This window comes from Archocentrus centrarchus, chromosome 23 (assembly GCF_007364275.1).
Source record: "Archocentrus centrarchus isolate MPI-CPG fArcCen1 chromosome 23, fArcCen1, whole genome shotgun sequence".
NCBI lineage: Eukaryota > Metazoa > Chordata > Actinopteri > Cichliformes > Cichlidae > Archocentrus > Archocentrus centrarchus.
Window position 1 is genome coordinate 14,478,576 of NC_044368.1, and position 14,488 is coordinate 14,493,063.

General features: G+C 40.4%; 2 protein-coding genes across 3 annotated transcripts; one reads left to right on the forward strand and one right to left on the reverse strand.

Annotated features, from left to right (window-relative positions):
• Nucleotides 1-346: 346 nt before the first annotated feature.
• LOC115773684 (uncharacterized) lies at nt 347-2,041 on the reverse strand. Its single transcript, XM_030720544.1, has 3 exons — nt 1,029-2,041; nt 715-933; nt 347-638 (listed from the first exon to the last, which is right to left on the reverse strand). The coding sequence occupies exons 1-3, from the start codon at nt 1,874-1,876 to the stop codon at nt 431-433; spliced, it is 1,275 nt and encodes a 424-aa protein (XP_030576404.1). The 5' UTR covers nt 1,877-2,041; the 3' UTR covers nt 347-430.
• An 873-nt stretch (nt 2,042-2,914) lies between these two features.
• Nucleotides 2,915-7,832, forward strand: LOC115773500 (pseudouridylate synthase 7 homolog-like protein). 2 transcript variants are annotated; one of them, XM_030720266.1, is made up of 11 exons: nt 2,936-2,994; nt 3,099-3,125; nt 3,565-4,391; nt 4,786-4,945; nt 5,103-5,322; nt 5,605-5,703; nt 5,840-5,921; nt 6,254-6,419; nt 6,629-6,755; nt 7,111-7,164; nt 7,255-7,832. In XM_030720266.1, exons 3-11 carry the CDS (start codon nt 3,602-3,604, stop codon nt 7,573-7,575), a joined length of 2,019 nt encoding a protein of 672 aa, XP_030576126.1. In that variant the 5' UTR covers nt 2,936-2,994; nt 3,099-3,125; nt 3,565-3,601; the 3' UTR covers nt 7,576-7,832. The 2 variants fall into 2 exon arrangements, with proteins under 2 accessions (XP_030576125.1, XP_030576126.1); XM_030720265.1 differs by lacking the exon at nt 3,099-3,125 and having other exon boundaries at nt 2,915-2,994.
• The last annotated feature ends 6,656 nt before the right edge of the window (nt 7,833-14,488 follow it).

Sequence of the window (14,488 nt, forward strand, 5' to 3'; positions counted from 1 at the left end):
TAGTCCAGGATTTGGTTGTCTATAAACTATATAGCTAGATAACCATTAGAGTAGTGTTTTTCAAACCTGGTCATCCAGGCACAATGCCCTGCACGTTTTATATCAGAGATCCTAATCCTGAATAACTGATTAACAGGCTTTTTTTTTTTTTTAAACTGCAATCATCTGAATCAGGTATGTTAAAGCAGGAAAACTTGGACTCAAAATGTTTTTTGTTCTTTGTTGGTATTATGTGCATTTAAAGGTGCAGTTACTTTTGTTAAAATACTTTAAAATTGCGGTAAGCAAGCATGTCTTTTTTTTTTTTTCCCCTCAGACAGCATTTGGACAATTGTTTTTCATTCATTTATTTCCAAATTTTAAATACTGAAACTGTGGGTGACAAGTTGTGTACATGTTCCACCATCATTACAATAAACTTCCCTTCAATTCATAGCTGAGCAATTTCTTTTAGTTTCAGATATAGTTCAGTTGAAGACTGCCACTGTTCTGGCTTCTGTAAATGATTGTGCTCCACTGCAAAGTCCAAGTATTCTTGCATGTTTGGGTCCCCACATGGAGCTCTTGTCAGATGAACGTCAGGAAAGGCATCCAGTTCAGTCATTTCGATTTTAAATCCACAGTCTCTGGAGCCAAACCTATATTACAGAGAAGATATGATTACATTTAAATTTATGATAAAATGGAAAATACCATCTATCACCAAAGTATTACCTGTGTGGTAAGTAGTAGAGCTCATTTGGCACTCCTCCTGGACATGATGCTGTTCTGGAGGGGCGGATCCTGTGACTGTTCCACAGTCTCATACACTCATCCAAGTCCCTCTGAATAACATCACCAAAGCAATATCTCAGCAGACACTGATGCTCGTGACTCCCATTTAAGTATCCAGCTTCTCTAAGGTCTGCAAATAGCTCCATCCAGAACTGACACCTATAAAAAAAATCAGTAATAAAGTGTTATAATTTTCATATCCATGTTTAAACGATGGTCACTCAAAATGAATTTAAAGTATGAATACCACTTACCTTCCCTTTCTGAATATGGACCACCAGAACTCAATCCTCTGGTTGGTTGTGGATGAGCCATACATGTGGCTGGACGCTCCAGAGTAGTAGTCATTGTGGTGGTGGCGTAGCGTGCACTGAATTGCGGCCATGGTCCCGTTCTCCGTGCCGCAATCGGTTCTCAGTCTCATGGGGATGACACCGAGGTTTCGCACACATGACAGGAAATAGTGAGCGATCACAGATGGGTCATTATTTGTTGCGCCACATATAAGCCACAGTACTTTACGGGAAAATCCATCGATGCACCCTGAAAGTGCCAGACCGAATGGCTTGAGTTTATCATAACCATCCACGTGCCACATATAGTTCGGTCCCATGGAGTGGTAGATTCTTCTTATAAACCTTCTGCGTGCTCTCCTCTCGCACCCTTGAGGATTAAGCTCCCGGAGCAAATTCATTACATGATCCCTCCTCACTCGCAGATTGTACTTTTGTCTGAGTACCTGCCACATCATGCGGTAGCCAAACAGCTGTCCAGGTCCACGAAGTTCCACTCGTATTGCTCTAGTTATGACGTCGGTAGAGGACAAATCCTTTCTGCGATATAACCCGGCATCATTCAGTTTGCTTTTCAGCGACCTTAAGCTGATGTGTACACCGTGTAAACATGCCATCATGTCTACGATTACAGCGTATGAGTGACCCTCATTAAAATATCGTATGCACTGCTGCAGCATATCTGGTCGTTCTGTCTGTTCTGTGCCGTTTAAAAACTCTAAGGACCGTCCACAAGAAAAACAAAACCGCGTTAATCTACTCATATGTGCCCCGCAAAACGGGCAAAACGCCACTCGACTGCTGTCCATCTTGGGTTGAAATGCCCGCTTCCGTTATCACTTCCGGGTCAGCCTTGGAGTTAGTACCTACCCTTTCCGGTTGATTTTGCCACTTGTAAAAGTGTTTCGAGTGATGTTAATTTGTTTTCTGAAATGTTAATTTGTTTTCTGAAATGTTAATTTCTTCTGAACTTGTAAAAGTGTTTCTCGTATTGTTAATTTGTTTTCTAAAATGTGATTTTGTTTCTAAAATGTAAATTTGTTTTGCCACTTGTAAAAGTGTTTCAGATTTTGTAATTTTGATTTGCACCTCCCGGCCACCGTAATATACCGCAAAATCCCGCAATATAATGAAAACTCCGTGGAACAGAATTTGTAATTTTATTTTTTTTTTAAATCAACGATAAAGTGAAGCCACAATAAGTGAACTGCGATATAACGAGGGACGACTGTATTACATTCTCTTTGACAGGGGGCAATATTTTTTTCCCTTGGGGTGGGGGTAAGGGGGGTGTTCAGGGGGCCGGGCCAAATGTGAAGGCGGGCCGTATCCGGCCCGCGGGCCGTAGTTTGGGGACCACTGGTATAGATGATAATTGTGCAAGCTGGAGTCAGTGGATCCAAGATTTAAAGGACCGTAAGCAACCAAAGTGAAACAAAAACCTTGATATGAATCTATCTATCTATCTATCTATCTATCTATCTATCTATCTATCTATCTATCTATCTATCTATCTATCTATCTATCTATCTATCTATCTATCTGTTGTTTGGATCATAAAGGCATTAACAAAACTGTGTTTATTCTGGATATAAAGTTTCTGTTCCTTTATAGCTCTATTTTGATCAATAAATTCTTCTGGCAGTAAATAGACATATATTATCAGTCATTGCTAAAATGTATTTTTACTTGTGTTTCTTAAGAAATTGTGTTCACCACTCTTTTTATAAATAGATTGCTCGGTAAGTGTAATTGTACTTCTTCAAAATTATTATAGGAAGTATTAAAGTAAATTACGTACCTATCGCTGCCCAAATCTGCCTGTCTCTTTAAGAAAAGTCATATGATGGTCACATGACACGGAAGAATACTGAATCCACTCAGCGTGGTTGTGTTTACAGGCGTATTGTTTACTTGCCGCCTGCAGGTTCGTGTTGTACATAAACTGTTACTATACTATAATTAATTCATTAGATACTTATTTTAGCATTTAAAAAATAGTAATGTACCCTGCTTTCTTTTGTATAACAGCCGAAGCTCTCTGCTATCAATGTCGAGGTAGGTTTATGTGCAGGATATAGGTTTACTCTAAATACACGGATTATTTTGCACTCAGTAGAAGTGCTTACACGGAAATAAATCACCGATAAAATTTTGGCTTCATTTTAAAGGTGTGTGGTGACACTAGCAGGTTTAAAATCTGGCTCCAGTCTCGTCTGTCATGTATTAGCATCCCTTCGTATTTCGCTGAGCTACATAACAGATTTGATAAAAGTCTTAAGCGAATAAAAAAATATCACCGCTGCACCTTTTAACATTTCCGGAATTTCATGCATCCTCTCCATAATTTAATTTGAAGCATTTTAAAATTTTCCTCATTGTGTCGTTGAATTCTGCTGTACAGAAATGAAAAAAATATGACTTGATGTGTCTTCAGTGACATTAAAGCCGTTGCAGGTTTTGTTAACATTTTTATTTCTGCCCCTCTCACCCTCAGGAGTAAGTAAAAACAGACCTTTTTAGATATAGCGACCATGAAGCAGGTTAGTGAGGCTGTGAATGTACCTACATGCTTCATGTCAAACCATGAAGGCTTTCTTGGAAGCATCAAAAATTTCATTGAGGACTTTGTGGTGACTGAAATAGACATCTATGGACAGCATGTTAAGACACCAGCAGCCGCACAGACACCGGGCCGTGCCCCCTCGGATGGAAACGACAGAACCAGAAGAGAATATAAAGAGGACAGTCATTCCTCAGCCTCACAGGACACGGATGTCCTTCTGGATTGGGGAGAAGATGACCCACTCCCTAGTCTAGGGAGTCTAGATTTAGGTGTGATTTTAGGTCAGTCAGTCAGCGAGGAGCTCGAGCAGTTTGTGTTAACTCTCAGAGATAAAAATCCCCCTGAGCTGGAGCTTTCCCTTGGTTCCTTTGCTGACAAACACCAAAGAGCCAGCGTCCATCGGGCTGTCAGACACCGCTTCCCTTTCCTCATGACTGTCACCATTCAGCCAGAGATCAGGGTGAGGGAGGACCCCGACTACAGAGAGCTCTCCCAGCTCGTTAAGGAGGACGAGGCGGAGGACTTTTTCAGGTTTATAGATGCTAAAGTGAGAGGTTCATCCTATACTTTTGGACCCGATGACAATAAGGAGCACAGGACGGCAGTCCATCACTTCCTGAACCGAAGGTTTGGGAAACTGGTGGAGACTAAAAGCTTCAGCGACCAGGGGAGGACATCAATCTCAGTTAGGCTGAGGGAGCGAGGGAGGCCAAAGAAGAGATCGGCGGAGGAACGTAAGGAAGAAGAAGTTTATACTGGTAAGGTGTAGCATTGCAACTTATTACCTCATGATCGTTTCTCAACTGAAATATTAAATGCAAAAAAAAATAATAGAGGAAAACCAAAGGTTTGAGCTCAGGTAACAGTTCAAAATCTAGAGTTCACATTACCTACTTTAAGCAAACAAATCATATCAAAGAAGCTGAAGTTTTAGGATTTTTGTTGAAAAGATTGTAAATATTGATAAAATTATTGCTGCAGCTTTGTGGTTCGAATCTGCCGAATCTGGGGAAAAAGACAGGAAAACTCCTCATAGTGTGAAGGGCGGGATGATATGGGTCAAAATAGAAATCAAAGATGGTCTGAAATTAATAAGCAACATTTCAAAATACAATAATAAAAGTAGCTCTTTTGTTTGTGTGTTTTTTTTAGCATTCACTCTGTGTAAGGAAAACCTTGAAACTCTGGAGGCCATCAGCTACATGGCAGCAGTTCTCGGGGTCCTGCCGTCTGATTTTACCTACGCTGGGATCAAGGACAAGAGAGCGATCACCTACCAGTCCATGGTGGTCAAGAAGGTCTCACCTCAACGGTATTGATGTGTTTCTTTCATACATTTGATCAATTTAAGTATTTTTTTTCCCTGTTCACAAAATCATAAGCTAAAAGCCCAAAAACTGTATTAGTCTTAAGATGTTACAGTTCTTCTTGTGAAAACCACTTATATATTTTGTATTATGTATGACTAGATTGAAAGAAAAGAATGCAGAGTTTGCGAAGAGAGGGATGCGCGTGTCTCAGGTGCGTTCTGTCAGCGAGCCTCTCCGGCTGGGACGACTGCAGGGGAATCACTTCGACCTGGTTGTCCGGGACCTGAGACCACATGGGGCCGGCGACACACACTCTTCTGGTTCAGACTTGCACACTCGCCTGGCAGCACTGGTGAAAGAAGCAGTGGATAATGTCAAGGTAAATTTTTAGTGTGCCTACAGTCCTGTCAAAAGACTTGAGCCAGGGAGCAAGACTTTCCTTCAGGTTTTATTTGGCCGTTAGCTGCTTTTTTCACTCTTTGTTTGTTAAGTCACTTAACACTGACCTACGAATCATTCAAGCTTAAAAAAGGTAAAAGTTAATCCTAAAATAGTATCTTTGTACCAACAACGTGATTCCCAGATAGTTATTAGACAAAAACTTGTAGTAGTTTTGTTGGTCCAGTATTCCTGCGTCACACTCGGGTGTTTTTCATTGCAGACTAGAGGGTTTGTCAACTACTATGGACCACAGAGGTTTGGGAGTGGACAGAGCGTTCAGTCTGATCGAGTAGGACTAGCTCTACTGAAAGAGGACATGGTGAGTGTCTGAGACATTTACTGTGTATACTACATGATAGTACTGTTGGTTACTGTCATATTAAGCTGAGCCACGACTGGCAGCTCTCAGTGGAAACAGTGCATTGTTGAGTTACTGTATGCAATGTGTGTGTCAGGTGAGTGCTGTGCGTCTCTTCTTCACTCCAGAGGAAGGCGATGATCCTCAGAGTCATGCGAAGAGACACTTCCTCCAAACAGGTTTTATGTTTATTTCTGTTGTCATTTTTTTGGAAGTTTCCTTTCCCCCAGAAAGTTTCACACCAAAACTTTTTCATACATTTTGCTGAATGTGCGAGTTTTTTTGAGGACTGGTGTGACGTGCAGTTCCTCTTTCAGCTAGCTGAAATTCATAATGTTCTGTAGAAAACCCTCATGTTTCTGTAATGTCAGCAACTCCAATCGCATTGAATTTATGAGGTGTCATAAAGCAAGTTTTGAGTTTTTTAAGACCATGTAAATGACCTTACTGCAAATGCTTTTTAGCATCTGCAAATTCAGCGTGCTTTGTTGTTTTATTTTCTCCACTCCAGATAACGCCAAGGAGTCTTTAGCATTGATGCCGCTGTCCAAGCCCAGGGAGCGGTTGATGCTTCGGGCCCTGAACCGCTATGGTACAGGTCCTGATGGTTGTATCCAGGCATGGCTCAGCCTGCCCCACAGCATGAGAATTTTCTACCCTCACGCCTATTGTAGCAGGTCAGCTGCGCAGAGAGTCTCCCCGTCCATCCATTTTCTTAACCGCTTATCCAATTAAACCCAGGTCTAGATGTAACCCAAATAAGTGGTGTATATATATTGTAATACATTTGTAAAAAGTTAGTGTCAGTTTAAGAAATTAAAGCTCTATTGCAGAGCGTCAGATTTTTAATTGGAATAATTATGTTGATGTTTTTTCTGGTTCTTAGAGTTTGGAATGAGGCAGCGGCTCACAGGTTAACTACAATGGGTCATAGTGTCCGAAGAGGTGACCTGGTGTGGTTACGAGAGGGGCAAAACAAAATGGAAGATGCCAGAGAAACCAGCATGGCTCAGGTAAGAAGGCATAGAAACATTTTTCACATAACTGTATGAGCAAGTACTTGGTGATGGTAGAAAGAAAAACGCTCTTTCACCAGGCAGTGCTCTTAGCTAAACCACGCACTACTTCCAGTGTAAACACATGTGAAGCAGACCGTTTCCTGTTGTGTGTTCTGGCTGTTGATGCTGTAACTTTGTTATGTTTTTATTGAGTGTACTTTGCAGCTGTCTCTGTGAATGGGATTATTTAATGATGCATTTTTTTTTTTTGTTGATATCTTGGTCAAAGGACACTAAATGTGAGGCTACAGTGTCTTTTTGTAAACACCCTGTCAGTACTACTAACATTTGTTTCTATGCCTTCTTCTAGATCCATGTGGTGACAGATAAAGAGGAGCAAGAGGGTATCTACAAACTGGAACAAGTAGGGAGTTTTCGGAGCTTTTTATATCTCTCGCAAGTGCTATTATTTGTACAGTAACACTGCAGTTGCACCTTTATATTGTCCTGCCAGGTTGTGTTACCGATGCCAGGAAACACTGTGAAGTATCCAGAAAATGCCATGGGAGCTTGGTACCAAGAGAGATTGGCCAGAGACGGCCTGGAAGACTGCCGCTTCAGAGTCAGCAGCCTCAAACTGAACCTGCCTGGCTGCTACCGCCCCCTGCTGGCAGTGCCGCACAAACTCAGGTACCAGCTGCAGAGAGCAGCCAGCAGAGAGGGTGGAAGAGCGATGACAGACTCTGACTCGCTCACTCTCACCCTAAACTTCGACTTGGACTCCTCCTGCTACGCTACCATCTGCCTCAGAGAGATCATGAAGTGTGACCCCTAAAGGTCACGGGGACGTAAGTGTTGTATTTGTTTGAAGGAGACGAAAGCTGTTTTTTACACTCCTTTGTACTCTAATTGACAGTTATCGTGATATGTTATCAGTAGTATTTTAGTTTATTGTTGAAGTTTTGTTGTTAAAGACTGTAAGCATAAAGAAAAATATTGTGCAGTTGATAAAACGTAATGAAAGGAGGCCACTGCCAAATGTGAACAAATGTACATGTAAAAGAATGTTTCCTGTGCCATGAATAAATCCTCTAGAGCAACAAAGATCACTGTACAGTTCTGATTTTTTTTCCTTCTTGTCTTCCATCTGCCCCTGGCCGACATATTAGCTGTAGTCTTCACCCTAACACTCTTTAATTGCAATTTCTCAAATATTTAATAAACAAATATTTTCCTCAACTAAACACTCAATCACCACAGTACAGCACAAAGTCAGTTAAACTTCAGGGACATCGGTCTGCCAATTACAAATTTAAAAACCATTACAAATCCATTTTCATACTGTGATGATCAAGTGTTTTTTTTTTGTTTTTTTTAAGAAGTGTAAATTAATAAATATATCTTTCACCCTGGAAGTGTTTTTTTTTCCCCAAGTAACAAAAATCCTCTTTAAAAATACATTAATTCACTGTAAGTGCTGTCTGATCCCAGACTAGCTTTGATGGATAGCTGGGGCTCAGGTGTTGCCTACCAGTCAGAAGATTTATGATTCAATCTCCAGCTCCTCCAGTCTGCAAGTCCAAGCATCCTTGGTGAAGGTAATGAATTCCAAGTTGTCCCTGATCCATTGATCGGAGTGTGTGTGAATGTTAGATAAAGTGCTTAGGCATCGAATAAAAAGCACTGTGTGTGCGTGGTTGGGTGAATTAGTGAAAAGCACTTTAAGTGTTCAATTAGAAAAGTATTATATAAATACCAGCCCATTTAGAGTATTCTCTTATTTATAGGCTGACAAGGCAATGTGTTGGAATAATGTTATGTACAAAAAGTCCATTCGGCCCCACTTTTAAAAAATCTGTTGGGTTTAGTCTGCATGTTGCACGTTTTCACACTGGTATGGCTTGATTATACTGTCAACCAGTTACCACCAGATGGCGACAGTACACAGTAAAAGTCAAGCAAATACCACAGGTACCCCTGCTGCTACAGTGTCACATAGAGAAGTAGTTTAAACTAATTTACCAAGTATGAACATTTCGGTACTTAAGTGTGCACCAGTTTGCCATTTTCCAAACTTATATGGCTTCTTATCTGAGAGAACATCAGCTGCCCCACATAGCTGAGAGGTTAATGATAATGTTTAGGATTACGCTGCGCTCCTTTTCTGTGACTGAATCCACCACTCCAGTCCATACGATCCACTCTGGTTAAATATAGAGCGATGGACCAGTGAGAGGCATTTTAAAAACCAATAAAAAATATAATGAAGCATAAAACTGTGGTGTAATTACATTGCTGAGGGGCAGCTTTCGATCTGGATTAAAAATAAGTCAGCTTTGCCTCCTGTGACTAATTTATGGAATTTTGATGAGAATGTTTACAGACAGCTGCATATGAAGCTACACTCATGAATAACTCATGTTGGCTATACCTTTGAGCTATTCTTAATACCCATTACTGTAAGTAATATGAAAAATGACTGACTATATGAGTGTTGTTGTTTTAGGTGGGTTCTGACATGCAGGCTGTCATCAAACCATCGCATTGCTTGATAAAGTATCTGCCTGAGAGCTAATCTGTCTGCTAAAGAGATACATTAGCACTAATGAGTTTCTTCACTTGTTGAAGATCTTTGTGGCAAACGTGCATGGTTTTCCATTGGGAAAGAGGGTGCACAGACTACAGCCTACAGTACTGTACATTTTAATACATGTTTCTTGCCTCAGGAGTCAAACGGCGCAGGTGTACTAAGTATACCAAATATTATACCACAGGGTTGAACAGCAGCTTGCTGTTAATATTTTGAACATCAAAAGTGCCAAAGAACACTCTGAAACTTCTTACAGTAGAACTTTAATAATAAAGAAAGTCACAAGAGTTAACAATATATTGAACAGCACCTTCATTAATGATGTTCTGATAGTTGAGCAAGGCCTAGCTCACTTGCAGATTAAAAGCAGTGGTGAGCAGTCTCACAGGCAGAGAATGACTGACACACGGAGTGACTTCTTCTCACCCTCGGGCTAATTCCCGCTCCAGCCGGCTGTAGAGAAATGTTGACCCACTTCAGCAGCAAAGATGACAAATTTATTACATGTTTCACTAGCTGAAAGGCAGAAGAAAGGCTTGAGAATGAGAAGGAAGTCAGGAGTTACAAGTGGCATGTACCACTGATATAGTGTGACATGTTTCCCATCACAAAGAGAGATGCAGGAAATGGTGCCAAAGACACGATCAAATGAGGGAACAATGTAATTCACTCCTAGGTTTCTTTTTTTTTTCTGATTGAACTTTGGTTGTTGCTTACTTAGGCATCAATAATGTATGCGTGGGAGCCACTTCTGTCGGTGGTGTTGGAAGCTCCTGTAGTTACAGAGGAAGAGGAAACCCAGTCGGATGGAAAGAGGGAATGCTATATGATGTGGAACAATGAAAGAAGTAAGTAAAGCAAGCAAAATCAATTATAAATGTGTTGCAAAACAATAATTTATTTGTTGCAAAACAATAAAAAGCAATATGCAACTCATGTGAATTAAGGACTATTTTTGATGTGCATGCTGCTGTTTCTGATTTGACAAATACAACACACACACATGGCCACACACAGTGATTGGACAAATAAACATTCTAGTGGCATTTGACCTCTCTAAACTGCTTGTCCTCTACTTGGTTGATTGGCAGGTGGTGCACAGTGTTAGTAGAGCAGACACGGATATGCAGGTGTACCTGTGTTTGTTTTGATCTTGTCTGTAACTGTGTCTGTCTCTGTGTCTGTCTCTGTGTGGTGTTGTTGTTTCTAAGTCCTGTCTACCACATTAATGCAGGAGCCACTGCTGAGTATTGTCCAGACTGGAGGCTGATCACTGTCATGGGAGGTGGGATAAGGACAAGCAATGTTGCTATTGTTACTGTGTCAAAATATGTTTTGACTCTCCCCAATAAAAGAAAACATTTCCTGCACTGCTGTGAACCTGCTCGCAGACTTACATTTAAGGCATTTGTTTATTCAAATGCTGCATCAAGTTCAGAGGAGCTTCTTGGACTGGATTTTTGTCATTGGCGAATAAATTAAACTAAACAAAGCAGTTGTTATCAAAACCAGACCTTTCAAAAAAATTCTGGATATGATTTTACCACATGAATTTCACATTTCACAATTGGATGATTTAACCTTTTGAAAAAAAAGGCATTTTAAATCCACACAGGGAACGTTTACGCGAGTCCGACTGAGATAGGATTTTTAAGACTGATACCAATACCGATATTTGGTGATTTAAAAATCTGATATATAGGCCAATATTTCTTTCCTTTCAAAAACAAGAAACATAAACAGATTTCCATAAAATAATAAAAATGATCTGGTTTTAATGTCAAAACAAGTTGTGGATTACTTGCTTAAGCTCTGCCCAATTCTGCTTGGATCTCCAGGTTGTTGTGTTATGCAACAGAGAAGCTGCAGTGTGTCCCACTGAAAAGAGAATATTTTTAGATTTATTTGGGTTTTTCTAAATAAATTTCTCGGTCTGTACGTGAGCTAATGGAGCACATTTTTTCTTCTAAATGTGAAAATGCACATGGCCTTGCCCTTTTATTATGGGACAGTGCCATTCAATGGTAACGCCACAGGACCTCTTGGCTGCCCAGAGGCTGCTCTGTCACCCATTTTGTACTCCAGTGTCCAACGTGAGATGCCTGCCTGTGGAAAATGAAGTGACCTGATAACTGCAGCTGCGCTATTGACAAGTGGAAACGAGGGGAATAAACAAGCGTGAAACGAGATTGATTAATGGATACGTTAGTGCTGCATTGTTGCAGGAGCGGCACTGGTAGCAGATGTTAGATCTATAGGACAAACAGATGATGACAAAATGTGTGATGTCAATCCACAGTGTGGTGTAGTGTATCTAAATGAAAATGATGATCTCAAGATAGTGTATAGCTTTTATAGCATTCCTTTTTTATTAAAATGATGTGATGCAGATGTGTAGAGCAGTACTTATGCCAGGTTTGACTGTGGTTCAGACAGCAGTGAAAAACAGCAAACCTGCTGTGCCAGTTAGAGTTTAAGGATATCCCGTTTTTCTGTGGAAAATTAATGTTATAACCATAAGCCAAATTCCATTTCTGGCTGCAAAAGAAAAGCACAGTTCCAACACAGCTTCTTTTTTTTTTTTTTTTTTTTGAAAGATAAAATTAATTTTAAAAAAGCTATAACACACCTGGCTGATAAAATATAAGAAGTGGCTGCTAACTTTTGGATGTGACAAGCCTCTATGTCCAGTCACTGGAAAAAGTTAATTTCCTGCCCTGTTTGTGACCCAACTTTTTACACACTCTGACACACCAGCGGGATTGTGGTAAACTGCCTCCACATGAGCCCTTAATGGGTTACTTGCTACAACTGGGAATTTTTCTCACACTGTAAAAGTTAAGATAAAAAAAAAAACAACAAAAAAAAACTGTTAAACCTCTGCCCGGGTACATTGAGCACTCTGTGCCAGAGCAGAAGAATCTCACTGACTGCAAAGCACAGAGAAGTGGAAGAAAGCTCATTATTTTTAATGGCATGTCTCCACTAGTTGAGAGAGAAAAAGAGAGGGACCATAGCACTGCTGTTGCTAGCTCCAGACTGCAGCACTGCAACCAATGTTTATTAGAAACACTAGGTCTACTTGAAGATATACCAAAGCGTCTGAAGCTAGTAGATGACCAGACAGGTTGCTTGTGCAAACCGCTATTACGTCCTTTTGCATTTTAAAGTTGGTGGCATCTAGTGGCTATTTGAATATCTGCAAGCAAAATGTGTGCTGATGTTGAAGTTGCAAAAATGGGTATTTTAACTAAAAGCTTTAGGCCCCAATATACTTGCCAAAATTATCACAGCAACATTATTTATGCTCACATTACAGCGCAGGTAGCCACTACAGTATTCTTCTAAATGATAGGTGTCACCAGTCAGACAATACTGCCACATCAGTGCTGGTGTAGGAGTCTTGGTGGGAGCGGCACAGTGTGTCAGGTTATAAATGCTTTGTAGAAACAAAAAAGTGATGACTAGTGGTGTGCGATACTGCAAGATTTGGTATAGTAAGTAAAATATGTTACTGTGAGGAGGGGAGGAGCAAAGTGTGCCTGCTCTGTGCTGTGACAGGAGTGTCACTTAAACAGTCAGCTCACATCTTTGATGAAACCACAGCACTGCATGCAGGAGAGAAACTGAACCTAAAGTATCGATCTCATTACACTGGTATTGATCAATATCAATACCAACGTTAGTAACGATATTATCAATATTTGGATTGATCCGCCCACCACTAGTGATGACTGTTTAATTAGAGGACTTATTGGAAGCTAGAGTTATGAGGAGGTTAGCATATAGCTTGATGGAAGTTAAAAAAGACTGTCTAGATCATAAAGATGGACATATAAGAGATGGATGTAGCTACCGTGATGTCACCCACTGGTTTCTGAAATCTCATTTTGAAACCTCGAGATGAGCGTTCTCACTGCGCCATCTTGGTTTTTCAGAAATCCAAATGTGATGAGGAAGGTGAGCGGGTCTGACTATGAAACCGCTTGCTGACTGGATAACAACTTAGTTACATACTTAGTCCTTAGCCAAAGAACATACCAGGGATAATCCTCTTTTTTGAAACATAGAATGACCAAGATTTGCAGAATAGACTTAATGTTGTATTCAATATGACCCAAAATGAGTGAGGAATGTGTTTACAGAGGTCAAGATAGAAAGCTGTTATCCAATAGACTTCTATAGAACTGGAAGTCTTTTTGCAACCACACCTATTGCCATCTGGTGGCCTTCAGATAGAGTGCAGGTTCAAGGGCCTTTTGCATTGACTTATTCTTTTTTTGCTACATCAATGTTTTATACTGTCCAGATGCAGTGGTAATTCTTTCATTTTTTTTTCTTTTTTTGTTGGAGGGGGGGTGCTTTTAATATTTAATAAATAAAGTGTAAACAAATAGCAATCTAATGTCAACATGTGATTTTTTTTTTTTTTATCTGCATTTATGTGGACAATCATTGTTGACCACAGCCTCACTGTGGCAACAAGACTCCAGGCATTACTGCATCCAGACTTGTGACAGGCAGTTGTAAATTTTCACCTTATGCCATATCCACATGGATTTGCCATAAACAGTACTGGGATACTGCAGCTATTTCTTTGTGACACTTTGCACCTCCACAGCCAAATTGAACATAACCAGGTTCTCGGGCTCTCCAGTCCGTTCTTTATCGCAAGCTAAGCTACTAGCTTCACACAGCATTTACCATTCAGACATGAAATTTGGCATCAAAAAGAAACCAATACCTGTATCTCAAAAATGAGCTCTCTTTATAGTGTTGACTATAGCAACCCATGACCTTTATAGAGAAGTTTTATAGTGTCAAACAGGTAATATTTACTGAAGATCGTCTTTAAGTCACTGCACCAATAATGTTTATTTTCTCTAAAATGTGTTGTAATTTTTAGGTCTTTTTCAGTCTCTTTCTCTCTCTCTCTCTCTCTCTCTCTCTCTCACACACACACACACACACACACACACACACACACACACACACACACACACACACACACACACACACACACACAGATCTTAAGAGGCACATTGCTGAATTGCTGAGCTTTGGCGTCCTGTGTCCTTTCATTGCCATCAACCTCACTCTTTCACATCAATCAGTTCCTTGGTGGTGTAACTGGTTCGGAGTTTGCCTGTAGTCCTGT